Here is a 25851-nt window from a genome sequence, read left to right on the forward strand (position 1 = left end):
GCAGCTGCATGGGTTGTAAATGGTATCAGCTGTTCGGCACATGTAACACCACTGCTTCAGGAGCTGCATTAATTGCCGGTGTGCTTCTGGGTGCAATTCAAGGTGCTGGATGTCAGCTTTAAGCCTTTCATGGCTTGGGGCTGGGTTACCTGAGGGACCATCTTCTCCCAGTTGTTTCTACCCGTCCAATCTGGTCCAGCCGGAAGGGCATGCTCTGTCAGCCAAGGAATGTCGGCTGGCAGGGACCAGGAGACATGCCTTTTCTACTGTAGAGCCTGGCCTCTGGAACATCTTCCCTCCTGAGATTAGGATGGCCCTGACCCTGCTGGCCTTTCAGAAGACATTGAAGACCTGGCTATGTGCCCAGGCCTGGGGTGCCAAGTGTGTGAAGGGCCCCATTTCCTGGCTATATTGACACCGACGGATTATAATATCTCTTGGCTGCTATTTGTATTTAATTTCTTTTCTGTATTGTGTTTTAACTGTTTTGATCGTTTTTATGATTGTTCGTGGCCCAGAGTCACTGGCTTGAGATGGGTGGCTATGCAAATTGAATAAACAAAGAAACAAATAAATAAAGAAATATACTCCCCTGTCAGAAAAGTTAAGGGGCTGCCAGAACAGATATGGAGAAGCAGCAGCACCAGCAGCTCTTCCCTCTTTCAGAGAACAGATTGTGGAGGAGGGCAGTCTCTCCCATAGGGAGTGCCTGTGGCAATAACTGGGGCCAATAGTTGTAAGATGACCTCAGAAAATAAGGACATTGATGCTGAAAACACCCACTGTATATGATTACATCAAAGTCATAGACATGATCTACTGAGTTATTCCAGTTTGTCTGTCTCATTGTGAGGCCAATCAGATTTATTAAGCTCAAACTATATATTACACTAAATCTCCCTTTAGAAAAGCAGGCTTAACCGGGTCACATGTTTTAATCCCACAGAGGGATTCCCTACAATTCTCCCTTTCTGCCAAATTTACCCCAGCTATTACTTCATACATTTTAAAGTGTGTGTGACCTGCAGTTTGGCTCATGCAGCACAAACCTATGTATACTTAGCATTTTATTTAATCCCTTTTATATGGTTTTCTATGTGAAAGGCATCTCAAAGTAATTATATTCCAAAATTTGAATTATAAATATCATTAAAAATGAAACATATATATTTGTAATAAGTAAAGCATTCAGTGCAAAATGTTTTTAAAAAGCTGGGAATGGAGAAAAAACCCATTTGTAAACAGTCACACATGGTAGGACTGGATGAAGAGATGACTTTTTAGTACTCCACAACCAGTGCCTTGTGAATATCAGTAGAAAAAACATTTGCTAGTGCAATCCTTCCCAAACCTGGGTAAATTATCCAAGAATGGGTAAAAGTGGTTTTTCTTTGGGTAACAACACACAAACCCATCACCCAATCACAACAGGGACATTTAAATTGACTTAAGGTGTTTTACCTATATTGGGTAAAACGGACTTCCTGATAAGCGGTTTTGGGTACTGAAGGAAAAAGTTTGGGAAGTGCTGCCCTAATCATGCACACAGCCATAGAGAAAGTCCGCTTGTAATTGATGCAGGAGATCTGCAGAGTCTGTAGCAAGGATTTTAGTGACTGTCCAGATCTGTGTAAAGCAAAGCAAGATCCTAGACAGCTTAGACAAAGTTGTTTAGAATCTTATCCATGCTAGAAATAAATCAATGGATTTGGTTTGAATTTTACTCTTGTACTGCAGAAATGGGAAGAGCAGGCAAAAACAGGAAAATGTTTTTCCCTTAGCCTTCTACACCCTTATAAGGCAAGCCCCACTTTGTTTGATGATGCTTACTTCTGTCAGTGGGAAAAACCTCCCCCAAAAAACTCCAATCAACAAGGTTCGATGATCCAGAGAAAAGGGTTTATTGGTAATGCGTTTGCAAAGGCAGGTTCCCTCCTGTGTGAAGGAACCCTGAATGTATCCAAAGCCAGTATTTTTATACCCTATCTGTCCTCCCCCTCCTCCGAGGGCTCAGCTCACAATCTTCCTGTTTTCCCAGACATTTAGCATTATCTCATACACTTTTGAACTAGTTGTTTATTGATGGGTCTGTGGGATGATTTTTGCAGACCTTTTCTCATCCTTGCTTTAGGGTCTATTCTAACTCAATACACATATAAATTGGCACCAGCCATCCTACACAACCGGCCATAAATTCCTAATCTAAACAATTTTATCTGACACCCATATTCCATGGGTTCAGGGGTCAGGTCAGGGTCTGTTTACCCACCTGGGGCTAACTCCCCCTTCAATCATGAGTTTGAGGCACATACAGGGGTTTTTCTTTAAACAGTACTTTTCCATATTAGCCCTTTCACAATCCCCCCTTTCTCTCCATCATTGCCTCAAACTCAAATAACATAACTTGCTCATCTTTCCAAGAAGTACAACAATTCTTCCAACAATCCTTTAGGCCTTGAATACATAATGGAGCACATTGGATACAGCAGCACGTACACAAAAAAATACAAATTCTGATAAGTATGATTAGCAAAAGCTGTTTCACCCATCCAAACCCTGGTAACCAATTCCACAACCAATTCCAATCACCCCCTCCCAGGTTCTAATTTCCCCATTGTTGATGGTGCCGTTTAACTGAGGCCTCCATCTCTAATATTGTATGGGTTATATTGGCCTGTCAGATATATATACACAACAATATTCATGTAGGAGGGCACATACTCCCCCAGTGGTAGCCAATATCTGGTCCAATGCTTCCCGATTTTGAAGGACCACAGACCTCAACTGTCCTACTTCTTCATTCAAAGCTTTAAAATTCCTAATGGATGAGTTGAACATCCCTTTGGTCCAATTGCTTAAGAGGAGAATGTCCCTATAGTTTAGGCCTACTCCAAGGTTTGCCCATATTGCTCGTCCTACGGCTGTTCCCACTCCTCCATTTATGGGGCTCTGTGCACTCCTCCTGTTTCTTACTCTGAGGTGCCTAGGAAGATGATCCTGAGGTATAACCCGCAAGTTGGGGGATACTTTTCCAATAGTACACACCCCCTTCCAAGGTAACGGTAATCCCTTATAGGCTCATGGGCCACATAGGAACCAATATCCGGGTCCCAGGAACAAATACCCAGGGTTACTTTGCTGGGAGCCACCTCGTTGAACCCCTACCACACCAAAGGTAGCCGCCCCTCCCATCATGCTAGCCACCATGCAAGCAGGACTACCATTCTTGCACAAGCCTCTCTGATGCCAGTAGCTCTGACAAGAAGAATACCACCCCACATCAATCCCTTTGGTTTGGTTAGAAGCGATACATAATGCTGCAGAGTCAACCCCTCGTCCCACTATCATTCCAATCATATTATTTTGCTTTCCATTCCAGGCATACATCTGGCTTTCATCAGCATCTGTCCACTCACTCTCACTTAGGGGAACAAATTCCCAACTTCCTCCTTCTTCCTCATGGGCTGGTATCTTTCCACATATCCAACAATTGGTTTTATTTAATAATTTTGCATGTTCCTCCACCCGCTTAATCCACCCATTCTCCTTCCACACGTCATAGGCAATACAAACAGAAATGTTTAGTACAATTGCACCATCAAAAAGGTATCTCATCGTTTCAAAGTCACTTTCAACGGCTGTCCTTCCACTGGGATGGCTTTCCACTGGGATGGTTCAGGGGCTGGTACCGCCTTTACTCGGCTGTAGTGCGTCCAACCTCCTCCTTTGGTACAGACTGCTGATTCCATGGTTAACAGTGCTTGGAATGGCCCTTCCCAGCTAGGCTGCAACTTTTCGTTTTTCCAGGTTTTTATCAGGACCCAACTACCAACTCCATGGGGATGTTGGCTGCCGATCAGCAGAGGTCTTTGCACCAACAGGCCCTGTTTGTGTAGAGAAGATAAAGAACACGAAAGTGCCTGCAAATATTTTCGAAGGAACATATCCCGGAATTCAGGAATGGGGTTCCCCATTGTTGCCAGATAGGGACGGCCCATTAACATTTCAAAAGGAGACACCCCCACGTCTTTCCTGGGACAGGTCCTCATCCGTAGGAGTGCTACTGGAAGATTTTTAGTCCATGGCAATCCATTCTCCAGCTGCAATTTGGTCAGATGCTTTTTCAGCTCCCCATTCACTCTCTCTACCTTTCCGCTGGACTCCGGATGCCAAGGGGTGTGAAAATCCCATCTCACCCCCACTGCCTCCATTACTCCTTGTAGAACCCTTTGGGTAAAATGTGTTCCTCCGTCAGAGTCAATACATTCCATCATCCCATATCTCGGAATGATTTGTTCCAACAAGGTCTTGACTACCATAGCTGCTGTGGCTTTTCTAGTAGGAAAAGCCTCGACCCATCCTGTCAGCTGATCCTTGATCACCAGCAGATATTTCCACCCCCCCCCCTTTTCTGGCAACTCCGTATAGTCTATTTGTGCTCTCTGGAACGGCCAGGAGGCCAGTGGTCTGCCTCCTGCCTCTTTCTTTCTTGCTGCCTTTTTATTTACCTTCAAACATATTCGAGCACCTCAGCTGGTTGCGGATTTCCACTAACTCCCACAATTCTGAGGCTTTTCCCTTGGATCTTTTTTCTGCCAGGCACAAGCTCGCAAAGCGAAGTCCGGCTAGCACCCGTGTCTACCAGGAACGTCCGTTCCTGGCGGTCGGGACCCACTAACAATTTTACCAGTGGCTCCCCGTGGGTCCCTCTTGGGGAGCCGGAACCTCCCTAATCATACAGGGCATACATTCCTTCCTCTCGATTCGTAGGACATTCACGCGCAAAATGCCCCTCTTTTCCACATTTAAAACATTCTCTATCCCTATGTCTCTGTCCCTGTACTCTGAATTGTTCCTGCCCTTGCGGACGGGGTCCCCAACTTGGTTTTTCCATTGAATGGCGAAGGGGGCGGGAACCACCCCCTCTTTCTCCCCTTTCCCTTTCCACCTCATTTTTGGCACTAGCTCTTACATCATTTGAGTTTTTTGGTGGGTCTTTACCGAATCCCGGTTTACAAAGACTTGTTGGGCAGCTCGGAGCAAGTCGGTTATACCAGTCTCCGTCCACCCTTCAGTCTTCTGTATCTTTTTCTGGATGTCGGGCCAGGCCTTCGTTACGAATTGCATCTTTAACATACTCTCAAAAGCAGGGGACTCAGGAGCAATGCCCAAATACTTTGTCAAACCTTCTCTTAATCTGTTACAGAAATCTCCCGGAGATTCATCCCTCCCCTGGGTGATTTCAAATGCTTTTGTCAAGTTCTTCCCTTGGGGTATGGCAGTTTTTATTCCCTCTACAATTATAGCTTTTAAATCCCTCATATGGCCCCGATGAATGGCATCATTTATGTCCCAGCCAGGGTCTGCTGCCGGATATTTGACATCGGCAGCCACTGCCTGTGGTCCCCCACCTCCTCACCTTCCCCACGCCGCCATCGCACTGCATCTGATCAGTTCCCTTTCTTCGGGAGTAAACAAGTGGGCCAAAATAAACATCAATTCTTGGTAGGTATAGTCAGCTGGTCCCAAGAAAAGCTCCAACTGTTCCGCTACCCCGTGAGCGTCCTCATGGAGTTTTGGAAGAGTTTTCTTTAACTCCTGTAATTCTGCAGGTTTTATAGGTATGGCCACAAACACGGTGACCAGGGCTCCTTGGGCATCTAACCCATTCGGGACTTCTCTGACCGGGAAGGCAGGAATGGGCTTGTCCTGTCTTCCTCCAAGAGGAAAATTCTCCTGGTCTTTCTTTAATTGGGCCAGTTCCTTTTGTAAGCCCGGATAAGCCGGGGGAGCAGCAGGAGCCGGTAGTGCTGCTTGAGGAGGAGGTAGAGGAGGAGGAAATGGTGCCAACGGCCCGGGGCTTGGAACCCAATCCTCGTCACTACTATCCCCTTTACTTACAAAAATATCCACGGGCGGGTCTGGCCCTTCCCAGGACACATGGTACCATACTTCTACATAGGGGGCCTGGTCCGTGAGACCATGTCCCATCACATAGTTTTTTAACTGAGTGATCCAATATCCATCAGACATCCCATTTGGGTCCCAAAAATAGGGACGATCGGGATCTACCAAAGGATATTTCGGCCACTTTTTTGTACACAACCTTATCATTTTTACCTTTTCTAATCCCTTAGTATACTTTTTCAGCCATGGCATGCTCCACTGGTTAATCACTTGTCCTAGGGGCACATCCGAAACTGGCCCCTTCCCAGGCAGACCCAGTCCACCATCCTCCTGCCTCTTGGGTAGTTTACTCTGTCCTTTCCCCATGGTCTTCCCTACTTTCTACGCTTCCCGCCACCAGTCTCCAAGACTATTCCTTCTCGGCGTCCAACGCACGGTATCCCAACCCTCGACCACTCAGACGTCTACTCACCCAAGTCGATCTCCCGGAGATCAGGGTCCTCGAGTGGGGCCAACACTCACTCATCCGCAGGAATCAGAAATCCTTGTACTCAGAGCTCTCCTCTCGTGTTCCTCTTTTCTCTGAACCGTCATGTTATATCGGAGCCCTGGGAGCCAATCCAAGAGGACCGGGCGAAGTCACTTCATCAACGGGAAGCGGTGCGCACTTACCCCACCCGGGTCCTACCGGACCAGCGTCTCTCCAAGGGCTCCTGGCTGGCTCGCCAAAATTGTCAGCGGGAAAAACCTCCCCAAAAAAACTCCAATCAACAAGGTTCGATGATCCAGAGAAAAGGGTTTATTGGTAACGCATTTGCAAAGGCAGGTTCCCTCCTGTGTGAAGGAACCCTGAATGTATCCAAAGCCAGTATTTTTATACCCTATCTGTCCTCCCCCTCCTCCGAGGGCTCAGCTCACAATCTTCCTGTTTTCTCAGACATTTAGCATTATCTCATACACTTTTGAACTAGTTGTTTATTGATGGGTCTGTGGGATGATTTTTGCAGACCTTTTCTCATCCTTGCTTTAGGGTCTATTCTAACTCAATACACATATAAATTGGCACCAGCCATCCTACACAACCGGCCATAAATTCCTAATCTAAACAATTTTATCTGATACCCATATTCCATGGGTTCAGGGGTCAGGTCAGGGTCTGTTTACCCACCTGGGGCTAACTCCCCCTTCAATCATGAGTTTGAGGCACATACAGGGGTTTTTCTTTAAACAGTACTTTTCCATATTAGCCCTTTCACACTTCCTTATAAGCATGTTTCACATTTCAAACTTAGTTACTACATAGATGTATGGGAACAAGTGTAGGTGGATTTCAACAGCCAACCAGTGTTCAGATTGTGAAAATACATGTTATAGTAATGAATTAAAATTGAATGTAACCATGAGAAATATAGCACTAAATTATGCTGATTTTTTTTTTTAATTTTACAAGTGGCAGTGATTTCTAAACAAAGATTAGACTGCCTGATGTTTTAAAATATAATTGGAATTTCTTGATTACAGCAAGAGGAGCATCTGCTGCCTTGGTAGTGGTTTGGAGGTGTCTTTTTCCCATTTATGACTGTAGGGGAAGATTTTAAACATATTGCTAGCTTCTTAGTTAAAATTGTTGCATCTTTTCATTGCAATCCATAGGACAGAGAAGAAAATGTACTTGGGGCAGACGGGCTTAGTTACTGTAGTTGCCATTTTCTTGAGCAGGAGGTGCTAAACTGCTTGATGCTGTATTTTAAAAATGTAATTTACAAGAACCTTTACAAGAACATTTAAAATGGCTTTGTATTTTACTGAATATATTAGAGGTTTTTGTTTTGTTTCACCTGCATAGCAATGTATTAAAGCAGTGCTTCTAAATCTTGGCAGCTTGAAGATGTATGGACTTCAACTCCCAAAGTTCCCCAGCCAGCCATGGTGGCTGGGGAATTCTGGGAGTTGAAGTCCACACATCTTCAAGTTGCCAGGTTGAGAAACACTGTATTAAAGGAACTGATAGAGCAAACTAGTACAATTGGGAAACGGCACAGTGGGGCGATACAGCTACTAAGTCAGTGGAGTATCTGCTTTTTCTGTGTAGACTCAGCCAGATGAGAAAAATAAACCACACAGAAAACTCAAAAAATATTTAGAAGATGGCAGTGCACCTTGCTTCACTGTCTGTAACTGCTACCACAAGGACTGTGGTGCTAATGGAGTCACAGGCTGCCTACAGCAGGAAGAAACCAATTTAGGTTTCTAGCTCTGGCACCTGTCTTGACACCACACCCTCCAATAGGGAAGAAACAGAGAAAACTAGGAAGCAGAAACTTCCTGCCTTGTTATCAGGCATAAGAAAATTGTTTGGGATGCACGTGGTGATTTCTGCTTGACTCTGGGGCATCAAAACTGAATCCCATCCTCCATTGAAAAAGGTATTTTGGAGTGGAACTCCCTAAATACCAGTTCAGCGTTAACCTTAAAACCAAATCTTAGCAGCTATAGGTACAACATACATGGTGGCATGGTAATGGTATTTATTGCAGAGATCCAGAGGTTCTAGTGGATCTCGAAAAGCAAGGCCCAGCCTCTGTAGCAAGTGTCATGACAGGAATAAGTACAGGATCCTTTTAAAGAAGCCCACTGTCTGTCTTGGAGGATTTCTAGGACAATTAGGTTAGTATTCTTGCAAGAAACAGCTTGATTACATCTTAGCCACTGCCAGTAGAAATGTTACAGTCCTCTGTTATGATCAGCCTTAGAGTTGCAAGGTCACATGAATTGTATCTTTTGGAGAGGTGTATGTGGAAAGCACAATGAGTGACTGAAAGTATGAAATACTGAATAAATAGGTGTTTTTGCATAATTGAAGGAAAAGAGTGAGCGGTGTTGCCCAAGTGTACATCCCATGTGCATGCCTCCAGATAATAGAAATTATAGGGACTGTGATTATATTTGACTGTTCCTCCTTGGGAATTATAGTCCTTCCTTGCTCTTCTCTGACCTGTGAGAATTAGTTCCCACACGATCAGTAATAAAAATAAAACAAGATTTGAGTAAGTGTGACCACTGCAAAAGCAAAGGGCAAATGGAAACAGGACAGTCTGCTTAAAAGAGTGGGGTCAAGTAGTCCATTATACAGAGCAGAAGGAAAATGAAATGCAAGAGGATTTGAACACTGTTTCTACAGAAAGAGCTAGCTCTTGAATCATTGTACTTGCTGGAATTCTTCCTGACTTTCTTCAATAAACATTGCTTATCAGATTCTTGTGAGCTTCCCTCAGTGGTTCTAGTCTGGCTTGATTGGGTGCGACCTGACACAGATATCTGCTGATTCCTCAAGGCAAAAATGCTTATGAGAGTTTGATCAATCGTGGTCATGGTTAGAGAACCATACCTAGCCTTTCCCAATGACCAACTTGCCTGGAGATAGGAGTGACTATGTCCTTTGTATATGTGTGAAGTAGGCAAACCATATCTGGGGTGCACCATCCAAGGCAACCACTCAGTGGAAGCATCTATGGTCATCTGGATTTTTGTAGTTCAAATACTGTATACGTATTGTTGAAAAATGAACTCCAGCAAGTCATTGATATACAGCAATAGGGATGTGATGGTCAGGAAGGGAAGACAATTACATTAATCATGTTTTTCCTGATAATTATAGCTAACAGATGCTGAATCTGAGATAACGTGAAAAGGGATGCCACTATGTAGTTCAAACAAGAAGACATAAAGTTGTCCTGGCTGATACTTGAAAGCTAATGTGAAGGTGATTTATGGCTTAGGTATGCCCCATTCACTATACAGAAAAAGCTGAAATGAGTGAGGCATCTGATAAAAGTAGGAAATCTTATTTGCACATGGGAGTCACCAAAGACATACCAAAGGGGATGGGTAAGAAAACTGCAAAACTTTTTCATTCTGTATATAGGCAACTAGTTAATGTTGCCGGGGAATGAAAAACAGTATTTATTTATTTATTTGTCAAATTTATCACTGCCCATCTCCCCCTCAGGGTGGGAGAGTTCTTGGCGATTTACAGTAAAAAAAATATAAAATACAAATATACTAAAATGTACTAAAATCCAGATGACAAAGTTCTCTCTCGATCCGTAAGCAAAACAGGGCAATTCTAGGGAGCTAGCCATCCCCAAGAGGAGCTGTTCTCCTTCCTGCCCCAGGCATGATGACAAAACCAGGTTTTTAAATTTTTGCGGAAGTCCAGGAGCGATGGGGCCTGTCTCAGCTCCCGGGGGGGAAATGTATTAATGTATTCCTTATAAAACCTACTTTAAAGTATTCCTTTGTGTCCATGATTCTCTGTTTTCGGTTTAATATATCCCGTGTTTGCCTGTGTCTGTTTCATCATTATTTTAGATCAACCATGTTTGATAATGCATTGAACTAATACAATGAGTATTATATATGCATAGAATCATTCCAGGTGTGAAACAATTTTTTGTGAATCCTATTTCAAATCTGGAAATAATTTCCCCTCAAGGGAAGGGGAGGGAATTCAAGGATATTGTTTGATTTAATGTATTTAACAAACCAACTAATGAATCACACTTTACCTCTTGGTGCCACTGCTTTGAGCTGTTTACTAAGGTCTGGTTATGTTTCCATGTTCTGTAGACAAGATTGAGAACATACATTTCATACTAAGAGATATGATTTAATCATTGTGATGCCACCTCTATGCCTCACGTATTTTCTTCAGATTTTTTATCTTGCATGTGGCAAAGTGCATGATTCTCCTAACTGCAGCAATTTCAACCAGAACAGAGAAACCTTTGACTCCTAAAGCATTCTGCATAAAACTGCTGTTGCACTGTATCCACAATTTCTAAAACATTTATTGAAATCTTTTAGGAATTCCAGAAACGAACATTACGTGATGATCTCTATTACAGTCACGGACCAGCAAATTAAACAGTCGACATCCTAAAAGAATAAAAAAGTGCGGGAAGCTATGACAAAAGGAAGAAAGTTTAGACATTCTCTAACAAGAACAATAAAATGCCTTAAAATCTGAAACATTTCTAAGATGTCAACATGATATGTATTTAGGACCTTTTTCCTGAAAGGCTTAATGAGAACTTTGTGTGTAGCCTGTTGTTTCTTAACCCCATTTGAGCAGATATTATTTGGTTGTTTATTTGAGAATGTAGATGTATCCATCAGAAAAACTGATTCACATGAGGATACTTAGGATTCAGCTGCCCTCCTCCTTTTGCATCCTAGAGTAATACAAATGTAGGATTTGAAGGTACAAAATAGTCAAATAGCCAATTGTACCTATCTTTGTAGGTACAAAATAACCATAGATTTTTTATTTTGTATGGGAAGATCACAAATGACAGATAAGGAGCTTTGAGGAGCTTTGTTTACTGTTTCCCAAATCTGGGAAATTGAGTAGTGAGTGCTAATAGCTATAGAGCTAAAACAGGGCCTCTGGAATTCAGAAATGGGTGTGAATGTAAAAGTCAGGAAAAATCTGTGGAGACACCCCACAAAATTGGTCAATATTGACCAGTGAGCATGAATGCACAGTTAGGAGGTTGCAGGGAGTATAGAAAAAGAAGAAAGGAATGGAGAGAGCATGATTGTCTGGGAAAACCCTAATCAGGTGCTTCCCTGGTAATTTGTGGGCATACACTGCAATATTTGATTGCAGCTCCATCGTACTGATTCTAATCTTCCTTGCAGACTCTATCTACATTGCCCCGAAATGTCAGGTTTCTGCACCATGTAATTTTAAAAATTGAAATGGGTTCATTAAGATAAATTGCAACTTGATAGAAAGTGCTTAGTCTGCAGTGAGCAGATATACATTCATTTCTGAAATTGTGATCTGTTCTCACATCTGAATGGTGATCCGTTTGGTACATGCACGCTGCAGTGAGAGCTGCAGAGAAACAACTGCTCACATGCACAGTGGCTGTACTCTCCCTTTTTAACGATCCAGATTTTTTTTTCCTTCTCTGTTGTAAAATGTTACTGTCTCACCTGATTGGATTCTGTCCACACTTAATGAAATTTGGCAGAATGTCCTGCCATTTTGAGCTGGGAAACATTCAAAAACTACAGGGCAAGCCTTGAGATAGGCTGAATGTAGTTCAAAAAATTCAGAGACAAGCTCCCTCAAAATAAAATGCTCCCCTCCAGAAAATGCTGCCCCCACCCTCTTGGCATGATTACCCCACCCCATCATCTAAAGCAGCCTTTCTCAACCTTTTGACCCTGGAGGAACCCTTAAAATATTTTCTAGGCCTCGGGAACCCCTGCACATTCAGGCTCAAATATAGGCAAGAAGTTACAAAATTATTATATTCGTTTCATAGGTAGGCCTGTATTAACAGTGCATTAACAGTGTTCTTAAACTAAAAATAAAGAATGAAACTTACCTCTTTAATGTGAAGCTGCCTGAATTTGAAATAATTTTTTAAATAAATTGTGATCTCCCAGGGAACCCCTAGTGACCTCTCATGGAATCCTGGGGTTCTACGGAACCCTGGTTGAGAAACCCTGGTCTAAAGGTTGCCCAGACATGCATTATTGAATATATTATGGAAACAGTTTTGGATCTGGCTTTAAATTTTGATCCACAGACATGGTAAAAATATATTAAACAAGTGCAGCAAGCTACACCTTACTTCAGAGTTACGTTCTACGAAATAGTATCTTGAGAGCTTTTTTTTCTGCTGAATCTTGAATTTATGTGTTACATTTTTAAATGCAGGTGTACTCTTAGTGTTATCCATTATTTCTATGTACTGTATAACTGAAGGAATGAAAGGAAAAAAACTTTAATGTTTCTGTCTTTCTGTGTCTGCTACTTCACTAACCTGCTGCCTAGTCTTTCAGTTGATTTAGTGAGGAATGACTAAATTCATATTTCTGCAGAAAATTTCATTCAGTATTAAAATAAAAGTTAAAAGTGTAGAATCCCATGGTTATAATCTGCACTCAGTGTTAACATATATGCTGTTTAATAATTAGTCTATTACAGTGTTTCTCAACCTTGGCAACTTCACGTTGTGCGGCTTTAACTCCCAGAATTTCCTAGCCAGCATGGGAGTTGAAGTCCACACATCATGAAGTTGCCAAGGTTGAGAAACACTGGTCTGCTATATTGTTTAATTATAGCATAAGGAAATTTGCATATATTAAACTTAAGAGTTGAATGTTTGTTTTGTTGCTTCTGAGCAAGGCAGAATGTCATTTGTTCTGTAAGGGAGCTACACAGATACTACAGTCTCCCGCCTGATGCCTTCCCATTTTAATAGAATTTACACTGCAAAATCCAAGATTCAGAAAAATGTGTTTGATAAAATTAAGGACCCCTTTTCCTACAGTGGTAAGCCAGAGGTCTCCAAGAAGTCCACGGTGATGCTTACAAGTAGGATGTGAAGGCAGAAGTTTTCCTCATTCTTTAACTTCTAGGTCCAAATTCAATGATATAATGCTTTTGAATATGGAAACTCCATTTAAAAATTGTCTGATGTGTTTAAAACTCTTTTTAAAGTTACCTACATTGATGAAAATTTCCACATCTTGAGGCATGATATGATATGTATATTTGAAGAACTATTTTGCCTGTCCCAAATCTATTTGGGATAGTTGACCTAATCTTACCCTAGATTTTAGCCATATTCTAAAATGTTAATAATATGAACCTCTATATTATCGTGGCAAGCATTGGCAGAATGTGACCTCACTTTAACAAAAGCATTGTTTAAACCAGATTAGAATTCTAAAGCTGTTATTTATAAATGGAGAATGGGTGGTTGCTTTGTCCCATGGAGCAACAGCTAAAATGGAGTAAATATAGTCAGATATATTCCTTATGAGACTGTTGACAGCTGAAAGCAAATTGGTTATGAGGCACAAGATAATAATGTGGCTGCAGTCTAACATTAATATTTGTTCCTCAAGAGACTATTCTAAACAAATTTTAACACAATTGTTCAAATCTCTGTATTTATGGGAAAACAGAGAAACTATGGACACCTTGAAAAGGTACTTTGTATTTATACACTATTTATTTATTTTGAACAAGAACAGTTTAATTTATGTGTTACATTTTGGTAGCAAATGCATTTTGAGGACCAATCCTGTAGTGAATTTTACTGGTACATCAGGATCAACTTAGAAAGTTTTGATTTGTGTCACAATTTTCAGCAGATTGGTGAATAGTCACTGGACTCTTTTGTCTAGGCCTTTTTTGTATGGCACACAGTAGTGTGTCATACCTTCCCCCAAAAGCTCTGCCTGACTCCATCTTGTCTAACCTTTACACGTGCAGGAGGAAAAAAAATCCCTCTTCCAATTAGATCTCTTAGTTAGTACATTTAAATAATTTTATTTATTATTAAACCTTATATGCCGCTCCAGTTTGACTCTGAGAAACATATGCATATGCTTTTTATTGTTCAGTGTTGTTGTACTGTTACTTACATTGTCAGATATTTATTAACAACAGAAAAATAGGATAAAACCAGGAGCTGTGGTGAGATCTATCTCTAAATAAAAGAGAAATTTGTTTATTCCAGAGGCCTTGGATCTGCATCTGCACGATGCATTGATAATCACTCAGCCTGATGGCTCATTAATTAAATGTTCACGTAGGACAGAATTTCCAGTACCTGCTAGCTTTGATTCCTAAACAGAACTTCATGTACAGGGGCAGTTTGAATATATATTCCAGATACTGGTGATAAAACATAGAAGATAAGCTTCATAGCCATGCTACCACTGTTGTAACTGCTGTTAATGGAGTTTGGTAGGATAGGCTGCTATTCAGGATTAGATGGAGTTTTGGTTTAGAATGAATCTTTAAACAATAGACTGAGATGACCATTGCTAGGGAAGAAGAAACAGGAGGGAAAGTATCAACTGTTCATAAAACATTAAAATTTGCATCTTCAGGAGCCTCTAGGAGTTATGGAAGGTTAAAATCTTAGCTGGAACTGAGGGTCAGGGTAGCTTTCATTATAATTGTGAATGTTCTGGTGAATGTCCACATAGTTGTTGTAATCATTAGTGATTGATTATATAGCAGGCTGTAGTGTTATTGCAAAGGAGGATAAGAGAATGTCCTGTAACTTTGCTGTCACACATATGATTAGTCAACTTCAGAAAGGTCAGCTTAGGAGCAGGTCACTATGAAGGTAATTGCTTTTACAGACTGAATCTATTGATCTACTAACACTGATTAAGTATATAAATGACAGTGATATAACATGTTTTGTGTAGAAATAGTATAAAAGAGGAAGCTCTACTTGTGTTCAGGACTCTTCCCATTAGTGGAGGGTCTCCATATTATTCAGAGCTCTGAAATAAAGTGGAAAAAAACTGATCTCTGTCTTGGTGTTTTATTGGGCTGCACCAAGTCCCGAACCTAATCCAGGGTGCCCAAAATTGACGCTCCAACAGAACAAACAAAAAATTTGAGAGAGAAGTGGAATATGTTTATCCTGTCAATCCAAGGGAAGACTGAATAGGAGCAAGCTAGTTAGGAGATGAGGTGAAGAAGACACAGTGCAACCTTTTGTTGTAAACCTGAAGTGTTTCTTGAGTTTGTGCATCACATTTGGCCTCACTGCATGAAGACTTAGTGGGTCATGCAACCTGGTCATGATGTCAAACTATATAGGGTAGCAGTCTGTGGGTTAGGAATGGAAATGAAGCAAATGTGAAAGCCTACAATATTTTACAGAACTGCTTCAGCATATTTTCTTTGAACGGCATTGTTAAGTCATGTAATGGCTTCCAAAATAATCTAGCTAAGTGTTAAAAACATTGGGAAGGGCATTACAGTCTTTTACCTCTGTAAAAGAAAATAGGAATAATGCAGAAAGGAACTCTGATCTGCTCTGAGAAACAATTCTGTGCCTATTCATCTTGGTTATTTTTGTTCTGCTGTGATCCACATATGTTATTAATGTGTTAGTGCCAGTAGCTGCTGTGGTTTGGAGGAAGTAGACAGCATCTGTTGGGATGCTTTTTTTTTTTTTGAGAGGGCTTTAATTATTCAATATCCAAGCCCTAATGAACAAACAGATGAACCGAGTCACCTGTCCTTAGCCAAGAAGAACCATAGTGGCATTTCTATCCTTTCTAATGAAGAAGTAGGGTTCTTGGGAAAAGAACAAAGATTCATGGCATAGGTGGGGAAAAATAGAAAGAATATGGAATCCTGAATAATGGTCTCTTAGCGCTGCCAGGTTCATTACTGGAAGTGGAACATGGCCTGTGCTATTCCCTGATGTTTCCTGTTAAAGTTGAGGAACATCACTACCATGCCTGATGGCCGCAAACTGCGGTTAGGTTCGATCGCCAGGCGCTATATATTATCACCAAGCCAATAATCACGCAGAGCGGAGAATCAAAGAATGTTTATTCAGGGTACCTGGAATAAGCGGACTTCCCTCCTTCAAGGGAAAGGAAGTGCTGAACAGACAGCAAACAGCACTTTTATACCATAGACAGTGCGTATCTGATCAAGGTATACATCCTCCACCTGCTTAGAATGAACTCTTAACCCTTGATTATGGATAGCGCTTATTTGATTAAGGCATACATCTGCTTAATGTGAACTCCTAACCCCTGTGATTTCCTGGGGGCTTCCTGCCCAGCTGGCAAAGGCATCCCTCTTATCTGACAGGCACCCTAATCTATTTATCTTAATTTATTTTTCTAATAAACATTCTTATCTGTTCTAACCTACTTTCCCAATTGACACCCTAATCTATTCTGCCCTCTAGCCTGGCAAAGTTCAGGTCATTCATCAGTCAATCACATATGCCCCCTTGCTTTCTACACATACATTGATACACAGATTCTGAGTCAGATGACTCATCCCCCTGTGTCCCTCTACAGTATATCCCTTACCCCATATCCAATTTCTTGCCTCTCGTGCCAGTTAAAATCGAGCAAACGAATCTTTAACCTGAATCGATATGGCTCATTTAAATTTCTTCAGATTCACACTTCCATGTGATAAACTGGCAGTGAAGATAAACTCCCCGCCCAAAGTAGTTGCCACTTAACAAATGCATTTCAGGCTGAGGGTCAGAAGATTATCTCTTTCATGATCCAGGGTATCTGATGTGTCACGGAGCCATCTGTCAGCATACTGTATGGAGTGATTCCTCAGAGCCGCCTTGAGACCTTGATGTGGATGAAATGCCAGGTATAAGATTTAAGATGGCTTGCATAACACACTATAATATGGTTTGTCTGACTTTTGGTTTCGTGTGTTATGTGAACCAGGCAATTATGGATTATTGTAATTCAGTAATCCTTGATTAAAATATGGCATCACATATGTGTGAACCCAGTATATAAAAACAGGCATATAGTCACTGGGTTCACGTATTGCACTAAGCCTTAGTTTAGAACACATCCCAATAAACCAAAAATCAAATACATCACGTATCATTTCAAACAGGGTGTCAGTCCACAAAAGCGAAAGGATGCATTTGATAAAACTGCTGGGAAAAATGGGAACATCTTTAAATTACTCAATGCCTATTTTCTGCCCTTGGGTTTTCTTTTGGAGTAAGAATTAGGATGCTACAGTGGTATACTACGACGTACTTTGAAATTGATATCCCCATAATTTTTTGTTTATTAAACATAAATATATAGTCCAGTTCATTATATTTTGATTCTGCAAACTGGGCCAATATGAAGTACAGCAGCTAGAAAATTCCTCAGAATCTGAAACTTTAGCTCTGCTGACAGCAGAAATAAAGGCACATCCATCTCTTTGGCAATGAGATATAATCTGGCAGGCAAGTTTTAATGCTTTTTGTATGTATATGTGCTTTTCCTATGGTTTGTGAGAAGCTGGAAATGGATTCATGTTTTACTGAATTAAAGAAACAGGAAAACATGTCAAAGACATTTATAGGAAATAGGTTCTTATAAGAGCAGGTCTATTTATTTATTTGTTTGTCATATTTATTTACTGCCCATCTCATGTACGACTCTGGGCGGTTTACAGACAATAAAACAGCATCACTAAAATAATACAGAATAAATATGAGTATAAATCTATATAAATATGAATATGGATATGGACATAAATATGACAATACAAAATATAAAATATAAAATTTCTATCCTTGCTAAGATCTTTTATGTTCCTATATCAAACCCTTCCTTATTTGACAGCTGGGTTCTAGGTTTCAAGAGGCAGGCAGATGCTTATTCATAGGTTTCAAAGTAATGTCAGCTCCATTGCCGAAAAAAAACAAAACTTTAGAGATGGTCCAAAGCATTACTAGAATGTAGTATTTCAACTGCTTTGTCTTTAGTATGTATTAATATATCATATGGAAGACGATTATTGGTGTTTCATATATATATATTCACCACATACATAAAATTTTAATTTATAAAGTTCCCAAATTCAAATAATCTTCCAGCAATCAAACTATAAGAAGATCCTAAAATCATTGAAATCCTTTCTGAAAACCTTTCTGCACCTGCTTATAGAGTCCTTATATAAAATGCCACTATTTACATTTATAATTTTTTTCCTAAAACACTGGAGCTTGCTTTTAATTGCTGCTTTAAAAATAAGAACCAGAAATAAGAATCATAAATCAATTGCCTTTTATACGCTACATAGGTTGTTCTCTAACTGCTCTAGAACTTAGGAAAAACGTTGTTGAACACATCCATCTAAATTCTTGAATGAAATTACACTTTTAAAGTAATCTAACAGGATTTTTTTGTGAGGGAAATTCTCCCTTTTCCAAGTTCTTCAATTCAGTACTGAGTTCAGCTGATGAAACATTTTTATTATTTCTAAGTGTGTCTATCCTGCTTTTTTTTCCAGGCTTTCAGTATATAATTATAAATGCAGTTGCAAATCTTAAATACTGTATAAATGACTTTTCTCAGAGCAGTACTCAGCACTTTACAGCTTTGTTGGTTAAATAATAAATTAAATAAATAAATAAATAAATAAATTTCTCTATATTGTGAAATGTAGCAACATCCTTCTCAAGGTCATAAAATATGCCACTATAGTACTATCTTACCAACACAATTTGCTTAGACAGCCATACCATCTATATGCCATTAGAGGGCAGTGTAGGTCTCCACAGAAATATGACAGTGTTTGGCTATGCTTAACAACAACCGTGGGAAATCATAGTTACGGTTAATTCGAATATTGATTAGGAACTTGACAGGAATATATTTATTGATAGCCTGATTCAAGTATAGTTGAAGTTAATCACAATCCCTAATCAATGTGAACGATTTATATTTTTCAATCCAAATATAGTAATTTTTCCACTAGATTTTGCAATGAGAGAAGCAAAATCATTTTCCAAGTTGAATCACCACCAAATGATCTTAGCCAAAGACTAATCTTGTTGCGCTTCTGTATCCCATACCTATCTGAGCACCCCAAAAGGTGACAACTTTAGCAGGGAAATAATAAATACTATTTAGATTACTAAGTGGTCTTTTAGAATACACTGTAAGTCTGCCCATTGTTTTTAGTTAGCTCAGAGCAAATCAGGCATATCTTTAAAATAAGACTCCTGTTTGAAAAATTTGAGTGTTTCTGTCAGCATTTATGAATGCTTTAACAGTTTATTCCTCTTGGCTTGTAAATAGAGCATGCATTCCTCACTAAATCTCTTCCACCACCTGCCTTGTGTGTTTATTACTTACTAACCTTTGTGTCATCTCTTTGTATATATGCCTAATTTATCAGTCTCTTGTAGATTGTCAGCAGCCTGCTGCCTCCCTACCGCCACACGGCTCACAACTAGCCAGGAGGCAACGCTGCCAGACTGTCAGGTAATGTCCTGCTAAATCTCCTTTCTTCACCTTTTGGCTTTCACTGCATGCTATATTCAGACTCTCGTCACCCCACTTTCTATGTCTCTGTCACTCCCAACTCTAATCTCTACTCTGTCTTCCAACTTGCTGTTGTCAGTATGTCTGGCAGACACTGTCTGCATAACAAAAACCAGAAAAAGCAAAATTAAATTGAATCAAATTTAAACTTTTGTAATTGATGTGGAAAGATTAACCGCGCTACCATATCCAAGCAGTTAATCCTCCCCACATGGCTGCAGGATTCATGTACCAATATGCATTAATATGTTCATATGGAAGACCATTTGTAGAGAAGAAGCTGGACAGTAGGTAAAAATGCAGAGCTCACGCCATTTCCTCTGTAGCTTCGCCTGCAGCACTACAACGACCCCATGCAGGCTGTCAAAATTCAAAGACAGTAAGTCTACAAACCCGCCGGTAGCAAACTAATTAAATCACAGGGAAAAGAGTATGTGTGTGTGTGTGTGTGTGTGTTTTTTAAAAGGAAAAGGCACTACTAAGTAAGTAAATTAGAAATCTGCAGGGATTAGACAAGCATTAAATACATATTACATTAGGAAGCTAGTCTGAGAGCCAGTTTGGTTTAGTGGTTAAGGTGCTGGGCTAGAAACCAGGAGTCTGAGAGTTCTAGTCCTGCCTTAGGCATGAAAGCCAGCTGGGTGACCTTGGGCCAGTCACTCTCTCTCAGCCCAAATCACCCAACAGGGTTGTTGTTGTGGGGAAAATAGGAGGAGGAAGGAGTATTTGATATGTTCGCTGCCTTGAGTTATTTATAAAAATAATAAAGGGGGGATAAAAATAAAATAAATAAATAAAATCTTTAGGATTGGGTGTGCCTCCTTCTTCCTTTATAGGAAGGGCTGCAACAGAGTGGGAAAGGAAATGCCATGCATGAGAAGGCTCTAAGTTTATGCTTGACCTCTCCAGGTAGGGTTGAAGCCTTTGGAATCTTGAAAAGCTACTGACAGAACAGGTATGATTTAGGTTAGATGGACCAATCTGAGATGGTCTAAGGCAGCTTCCTATTTTCATAACACAAAGCAAATGTGGCAAAGGCCAGGTAGGGGTTGCACCATGAGAAAGGGTTTTCACCCATGCCAGCTTTCCTATACTGTCTGCCCTGTTGTCCTGGCCAAAATAAACTAATACAAATTCTCAGGTGCTTTTTATTCCCAAACAACACGGGATGAAAAGGCTACTTCTGCCCTCTGGACTATAGTCTCAACTGGAACTGGACTCCCTGTGACTGCTTTACATTGGTAGGCCCATCTGGATCTGAGCATGGCATTTATTACTATATCATTAGGGCTGGGGTGGAGCATGAAAGCCCCTTTTTTGTGTTCTTCGGAGCTTCATCCAAATGCATCACTGAAATTCAATTGCGTGCCATTTTGAAATGGGAAAGGTTGGAAAGTTACAACCTAAGCTTAAAATGGGATTAGCATTTGTTTTATTTAAAGAAAACTCGTGCCCAACAAAGCTTTAAAATCCAAGCCCCATCTACAGACAAGATGCACTCCCATCGTCTCGCATCATCTAGCGTACCATCTCTCTCCTTCTCCAAAACGATTATGTCTCCATCCACCTGTACTATTAGGACCTCTCTGTTTAGCTCCTCTGTGATGTACAGAATTCACATTCAGCCTATATGTGAAATATTAGTTGGGCTGAATAATTTTTGGGTAGTATATTATCCTTTTGCCTGATAGATGCACGAAATAGAACTCCTTGGATCTCACTGCAAGATCTGTGATTTACTTACAGGACATAGTTGGAATAGTTGGCCTGAAAGGAGCAGGGAAGCACTATGTCAGGCTCTGCCTGAGACCCAATAGAAACACAGACGCTAGAGGAGACTTTAGGTTCTGGTTTTATTTGGGAATAGAATGCATGCCCTTAGAAAGCTGAGAGTGGGGGGAGCGCGCCGGAACGGGATTTAAATAGCCCGCGCTGGTCAGCGCTCCACTCCCTCTCACCCCAGGTGCGCCCCACGAGTCCCAACAGTTCGTCCTTGCCAGGTGAGAGGTCGTCCAGCCCCCTGCGCCCTGGGCATCGCCTCGATCGCCTTCCTGTGCAGTGATGATCCATTGCCGGGCGATCAGGCTTCTAATTCCTCGAAAGCCCGGGCGCGCCTCTCCTGTTTGGTTGTTATTCAATTTCTTGTCAGTTGCCTTTTATTGTTGCTTCCTGAGTTGCCGGCCCGGTCGTTACATTGTGTCTTTAGACCCATTACTGCTTTTTGTGTTCCTCTATTGCCCTTGCCTTATCAGCCAGGGACCCATATTCTTGTATTGTCATGCGAGCCGTTGCAATGTCACAAACATCGCAAGGGCGATCATGACACACTATCTCTTAGTGTTAGATCAGTGTTCACTAATCTTGGCCACTGGGGTCATATGCAGGCCTCTGTATAATAACAGAGGTTAGAATGATCTGTTCCTATTCAGAAGAAGGAAGGCCAAGCCCAGTCCATTTGTTTCCACCCACCATTAATCTTAAGAAATAACCTCATGACAGAAAAAAGATCTCCAATCTTTATTTTAGATCATGCAGGGACTTGAGACAATAGACACTGTCCTCAGTGATCCCTACCCCTCACTGCTTTATACATTTTTATAACAGTTAAATTAAAAATAATCACTTCATTAAAGGTTTTGTCATCAACAAATCAGAAAGATATCTATCTATCTATCTATCTATCTATCTATCTATCTATCTATCTATCTATCTATCTATTTATTTATTGCAGGGTTTCTCAACCTTGGTGGCTTTAAGATGGGTGGACATCAATGCCCAGAATGCCCGAGCCAGCGTTTACTCACTTTTATGAACTTGTTTGCAAAGATGCAGTGAAAATGATATGCATATACCCTCCACTTAATGAATTGGAAATCTTGTATAGAAATATTTGACCCTTTTCTAAGATCAGGTGGTTCCCACATAATCCTTGAGGGGCATTGGACTAATGCATTTTTTCCTTATCTTTTGTGGTGAGTGAGATTGTTTTGTGCAATGTTGTTGTTCAGTGATAGGATAGGAGATACTTTGTGAATAGTGTCTCTAACTATTTCCATGCTTATGTATCATGCCACACATGGAATTGAGTGACTGACTATGTCCCATCACATCATTGTCAACTCTTAGCGACCACATAGATAGATTTTCTCCATGATGATCTGTCCCTAACCTGGTCTTTCAGGTCTTCTGATACATGGAAGGTTCTAAAATATTTCAAACAATATTTTTGCTTTTAAATGTGACTTTCTAGCATGAGCTATTCCCTGCAGTTTTGCATGAATGCTCAGAGTATCCTTATCTTATTGCTCCAAACCAGGATAATGCTCACATATGTATTTATTTGTAAAACAAATTTAGATGACCATCTGTCTAACTGATGGAACTCCAGGCATGATATTGCACTGCAGTCTCATTTGAGAACTAGAACAGGAGATGATAAAACCATCCTATTGCTTGGAAAATGCTTTACAATTTTTCCTACACAAGAAAGTAATAGCTATATTGCTATATTCCATATATTTTATAATAAACTTCCAGAATCTTAGCTGTTATGTTTATGATTTAGACATATTTGTTCAAAATATTCTAAGGAACTACAAGATAAATTATTCAATCTATCTTGGATATGCACTGAGAGAAGACTTCTCTACTCTTTCAAAAAAAAACCTTTGGTGAAATGAGGGACGGGCAGAATATTTTTTGGGTGTGGAGGCAATATAGGTGATTGCTCTGGAATCATACACCAAGCAGGTCTCAGCTAAAATATGGTTCAGTGCTGAAATAATGAGATTAATCAATACTTTTCATTCAATATGCCAAAATTAGTTAGTTCCTAGAATGAGATTTCCCCATACTTTCCTGTTTCCTGAGCTGTTGACTTCAGACCAGAAAAGAACCCATAAAAAATACCAAGGCAAGATGCAATGTGAAGAAAGCAGGAAAGGAAACTACCTCAAATGAACAATCTGCCACTGAAATTTCACAGCCTTAAAAGGCCATCAGGATTGGTGATCTGCCATCCCTGACCACCCCTTGTTTGACCTCATCTTGTATTATATGTCATCCTCTCAATGGCTGATCCCTGCTTTGCAGTTTAATAGGGTTATTTCAGCACTAGCCCCTCTGACATAAGACAATTTCAATAAGGCTTTAAAAAGGCTACTTCCAAAATAGTATGAAAACATGAATTTAACACTTCCAAGCATTACACATTGGACTGCAAGATGAAATAATTTAAGAAACTTGTTCAATTGTCATTTTTGGTGCAAAAAGGAAAATGTGTATGCTTTTCTGTGTTTTTTTCTTGCACCATTTCCTTTTCTTTATATTTCTTTTCTTTGGCAACTAACTTCAAAGGAACTTGGTGTATTTTATCAGAACAGAGTTCCAAGGGTTTATAAGTAATAGAATATGTTGTATTTCTGGAAAGTATATTATTATAGCTGTGTAAGCTGCACAAGCACTTCAGTGGCCTAAAGTTGAAGTGGGAAGATATTCTGATTAACAGAATTTAAAAGAATGTGAGATAATAGGCTTATGTATGGAGTAGTTGGTAAACATCAGTGGACCTGGTGTGTCTTAATTGCTTAATCTTCATGGCTTCCCTTGGCTTATTTCATTATTACATGAACACAGTTATTATTTAATATTGATAGGCCACATGTTCTGCCAAAGAGGCATTCTAAGCAACATACAACTGTAATATGCTTACTGACATTTGCAGAAATGTCACAGATATTTGGAAGTTTTTGCATTCAAGACAGATGGAGTTAGAAAAAAACAAAAAGAGGAAGGAATATTAAAAAATCAATATATTAATTTATACATTCATTCATGCAACTTGTATACCACTGAATCCCATAGAATTCTTAACGGCTAACAATGTTGTATGTGTCTAAACATCCAGACTAAGATAAACAATGAAAAGCAAAAAATAAATAGCCAATCGATCAGCAGACGCTGTATGGAAGAACTCAGTTTTAAGGTTTTCTAAAATGGAGTAAGGTGGGAGTTAGTCAATTCCAACAAACGAGTAGCACCTCTGAGCTTCAGCTCTCCTGACATCACAGAAATTGGGTACTATCAGTAGCCTATCCCAGGAAAACTGTATTGGCCAGGTTGATTCTGGTTAGAGAATGTGGTCTTGAAGATATGTGGGTACCAAGCCATATAGGTCTGTATAGGTCAAAACTACCATTATGAAGTGCACCTAGAAGCACGTAACTGTAGGGAGTCAGTGTGGGGGCCATAGCATAGGTGTAATGTGCTCTCAGCAAGAAGTGCCAGATAACAAAGAGGCCCCTGCATTCTGCACCAGCTGAAGCTTGTGAGTGGTTATTAAAGACAGTCCTATATAGAGACCATTATGGTAGTCCAACTGAGTGGTGAGGAGGGTATGAGTTACAGCGGCAAATGTTGTCAAAAAAAATAAGAAAAAAAAACCAAGCAGCATTTATATCCGATTACAGGTCACACTGCTAGTCCTGAAGATGCTAGATGGAAATGAAGGGACTTCAGAATACATATTAAGTAATAATGCTAAGCAAGACCCCATATTCTCCAGGGTTCATTGCTCTGGTTTGAGGACATAATTTGCACACTGAGATAGATATTGATATAGGGTTGCATATATGAAAGTTGCACAGTCTATGAAACCAAATGTCAGCCAGAGAGAGGCTGGAGGGGAAGAGCCACACTATGGGAAGAGCCACACTATGTTCTATGCTATCATCATTTAGTGCTCACAAGAGATAGCTATGTTACAACATTTTTTCCCAGAAGTCACACACATTTAACCTATGTAAGTTTGCCCATGTACATATTTCTTAATACAGTATTGCCACTTTTAATATATTGATTTGATTCTTGATATAAATTATCAGCTAGAACAGTGGTGGCAAGCCCATGGCTATATACAGTATGGCTCCCAAGATTGTACCCAAAGTTTGGGAGCAACGTGGCTGCAGTGGGACACTGCGTTCTGGTCCAACTTCAGACTGGTTTAAAGAGTGGAGATGGGAACCTCTGAAGGCCTGTTGCTTCATCCCCACTCTTAAAACC

General features: G+C 40.4%; 1 protein-coding gene and 1 long non-coding RNA gene across 9 annotated transcripts in view; one reads left to right on the forward strand and one right to left on the reverse strand.

Annotated features, from left to right (window-relative positions):
* LOC134501360 (uncharacterized) overlaps nt 1–25851 on the reverse strand; it is a 425249-nt gene that overhangs the window by 387461 nt on the left and 11937 nt on the right. The gene's annotated exons all lie outside the window — the stretch shown is intronic.
* Nucleotides 1–25851, forward strand: part of BICD1 (BICD cargo adaptor 1) — a 116914-nt gene that overhangs the window by 87577 nt on the left and 3486 nt on the right. For 4 of the 8 annotated variants that reach the window (XM_063309167.1, XM_063309157.1, XM_063309159.1 and 1 more), the window contains one exon: nt 19656–19731. The exons of the other annotated variants lie outside the window; for them this stretch is intronic. In XM_063309167.1, the coding sequence (XP_063165237.1) occupies nt 19656–19731 (76 nt within the window). The remainder of the gene's footprint in view (nt 1–19655; nt 19732–25851) is intronic. 8 annotated transcript variants of the gene reach the window in all.

Source organism: Candoia aspera, chromosome 7 (assembly GCF_035149785.1).
Source record: "Candoia aspera isolate rCanAsp1 chromosome 7, rCanAsp1.hap2, whole genome shotgun sequence".
Lineage (NCBI taxonomy): Eukaryota > Metazoa > Chordata > Lepidosauria > Squamata > Boidae > Candoia > Candoia aspera.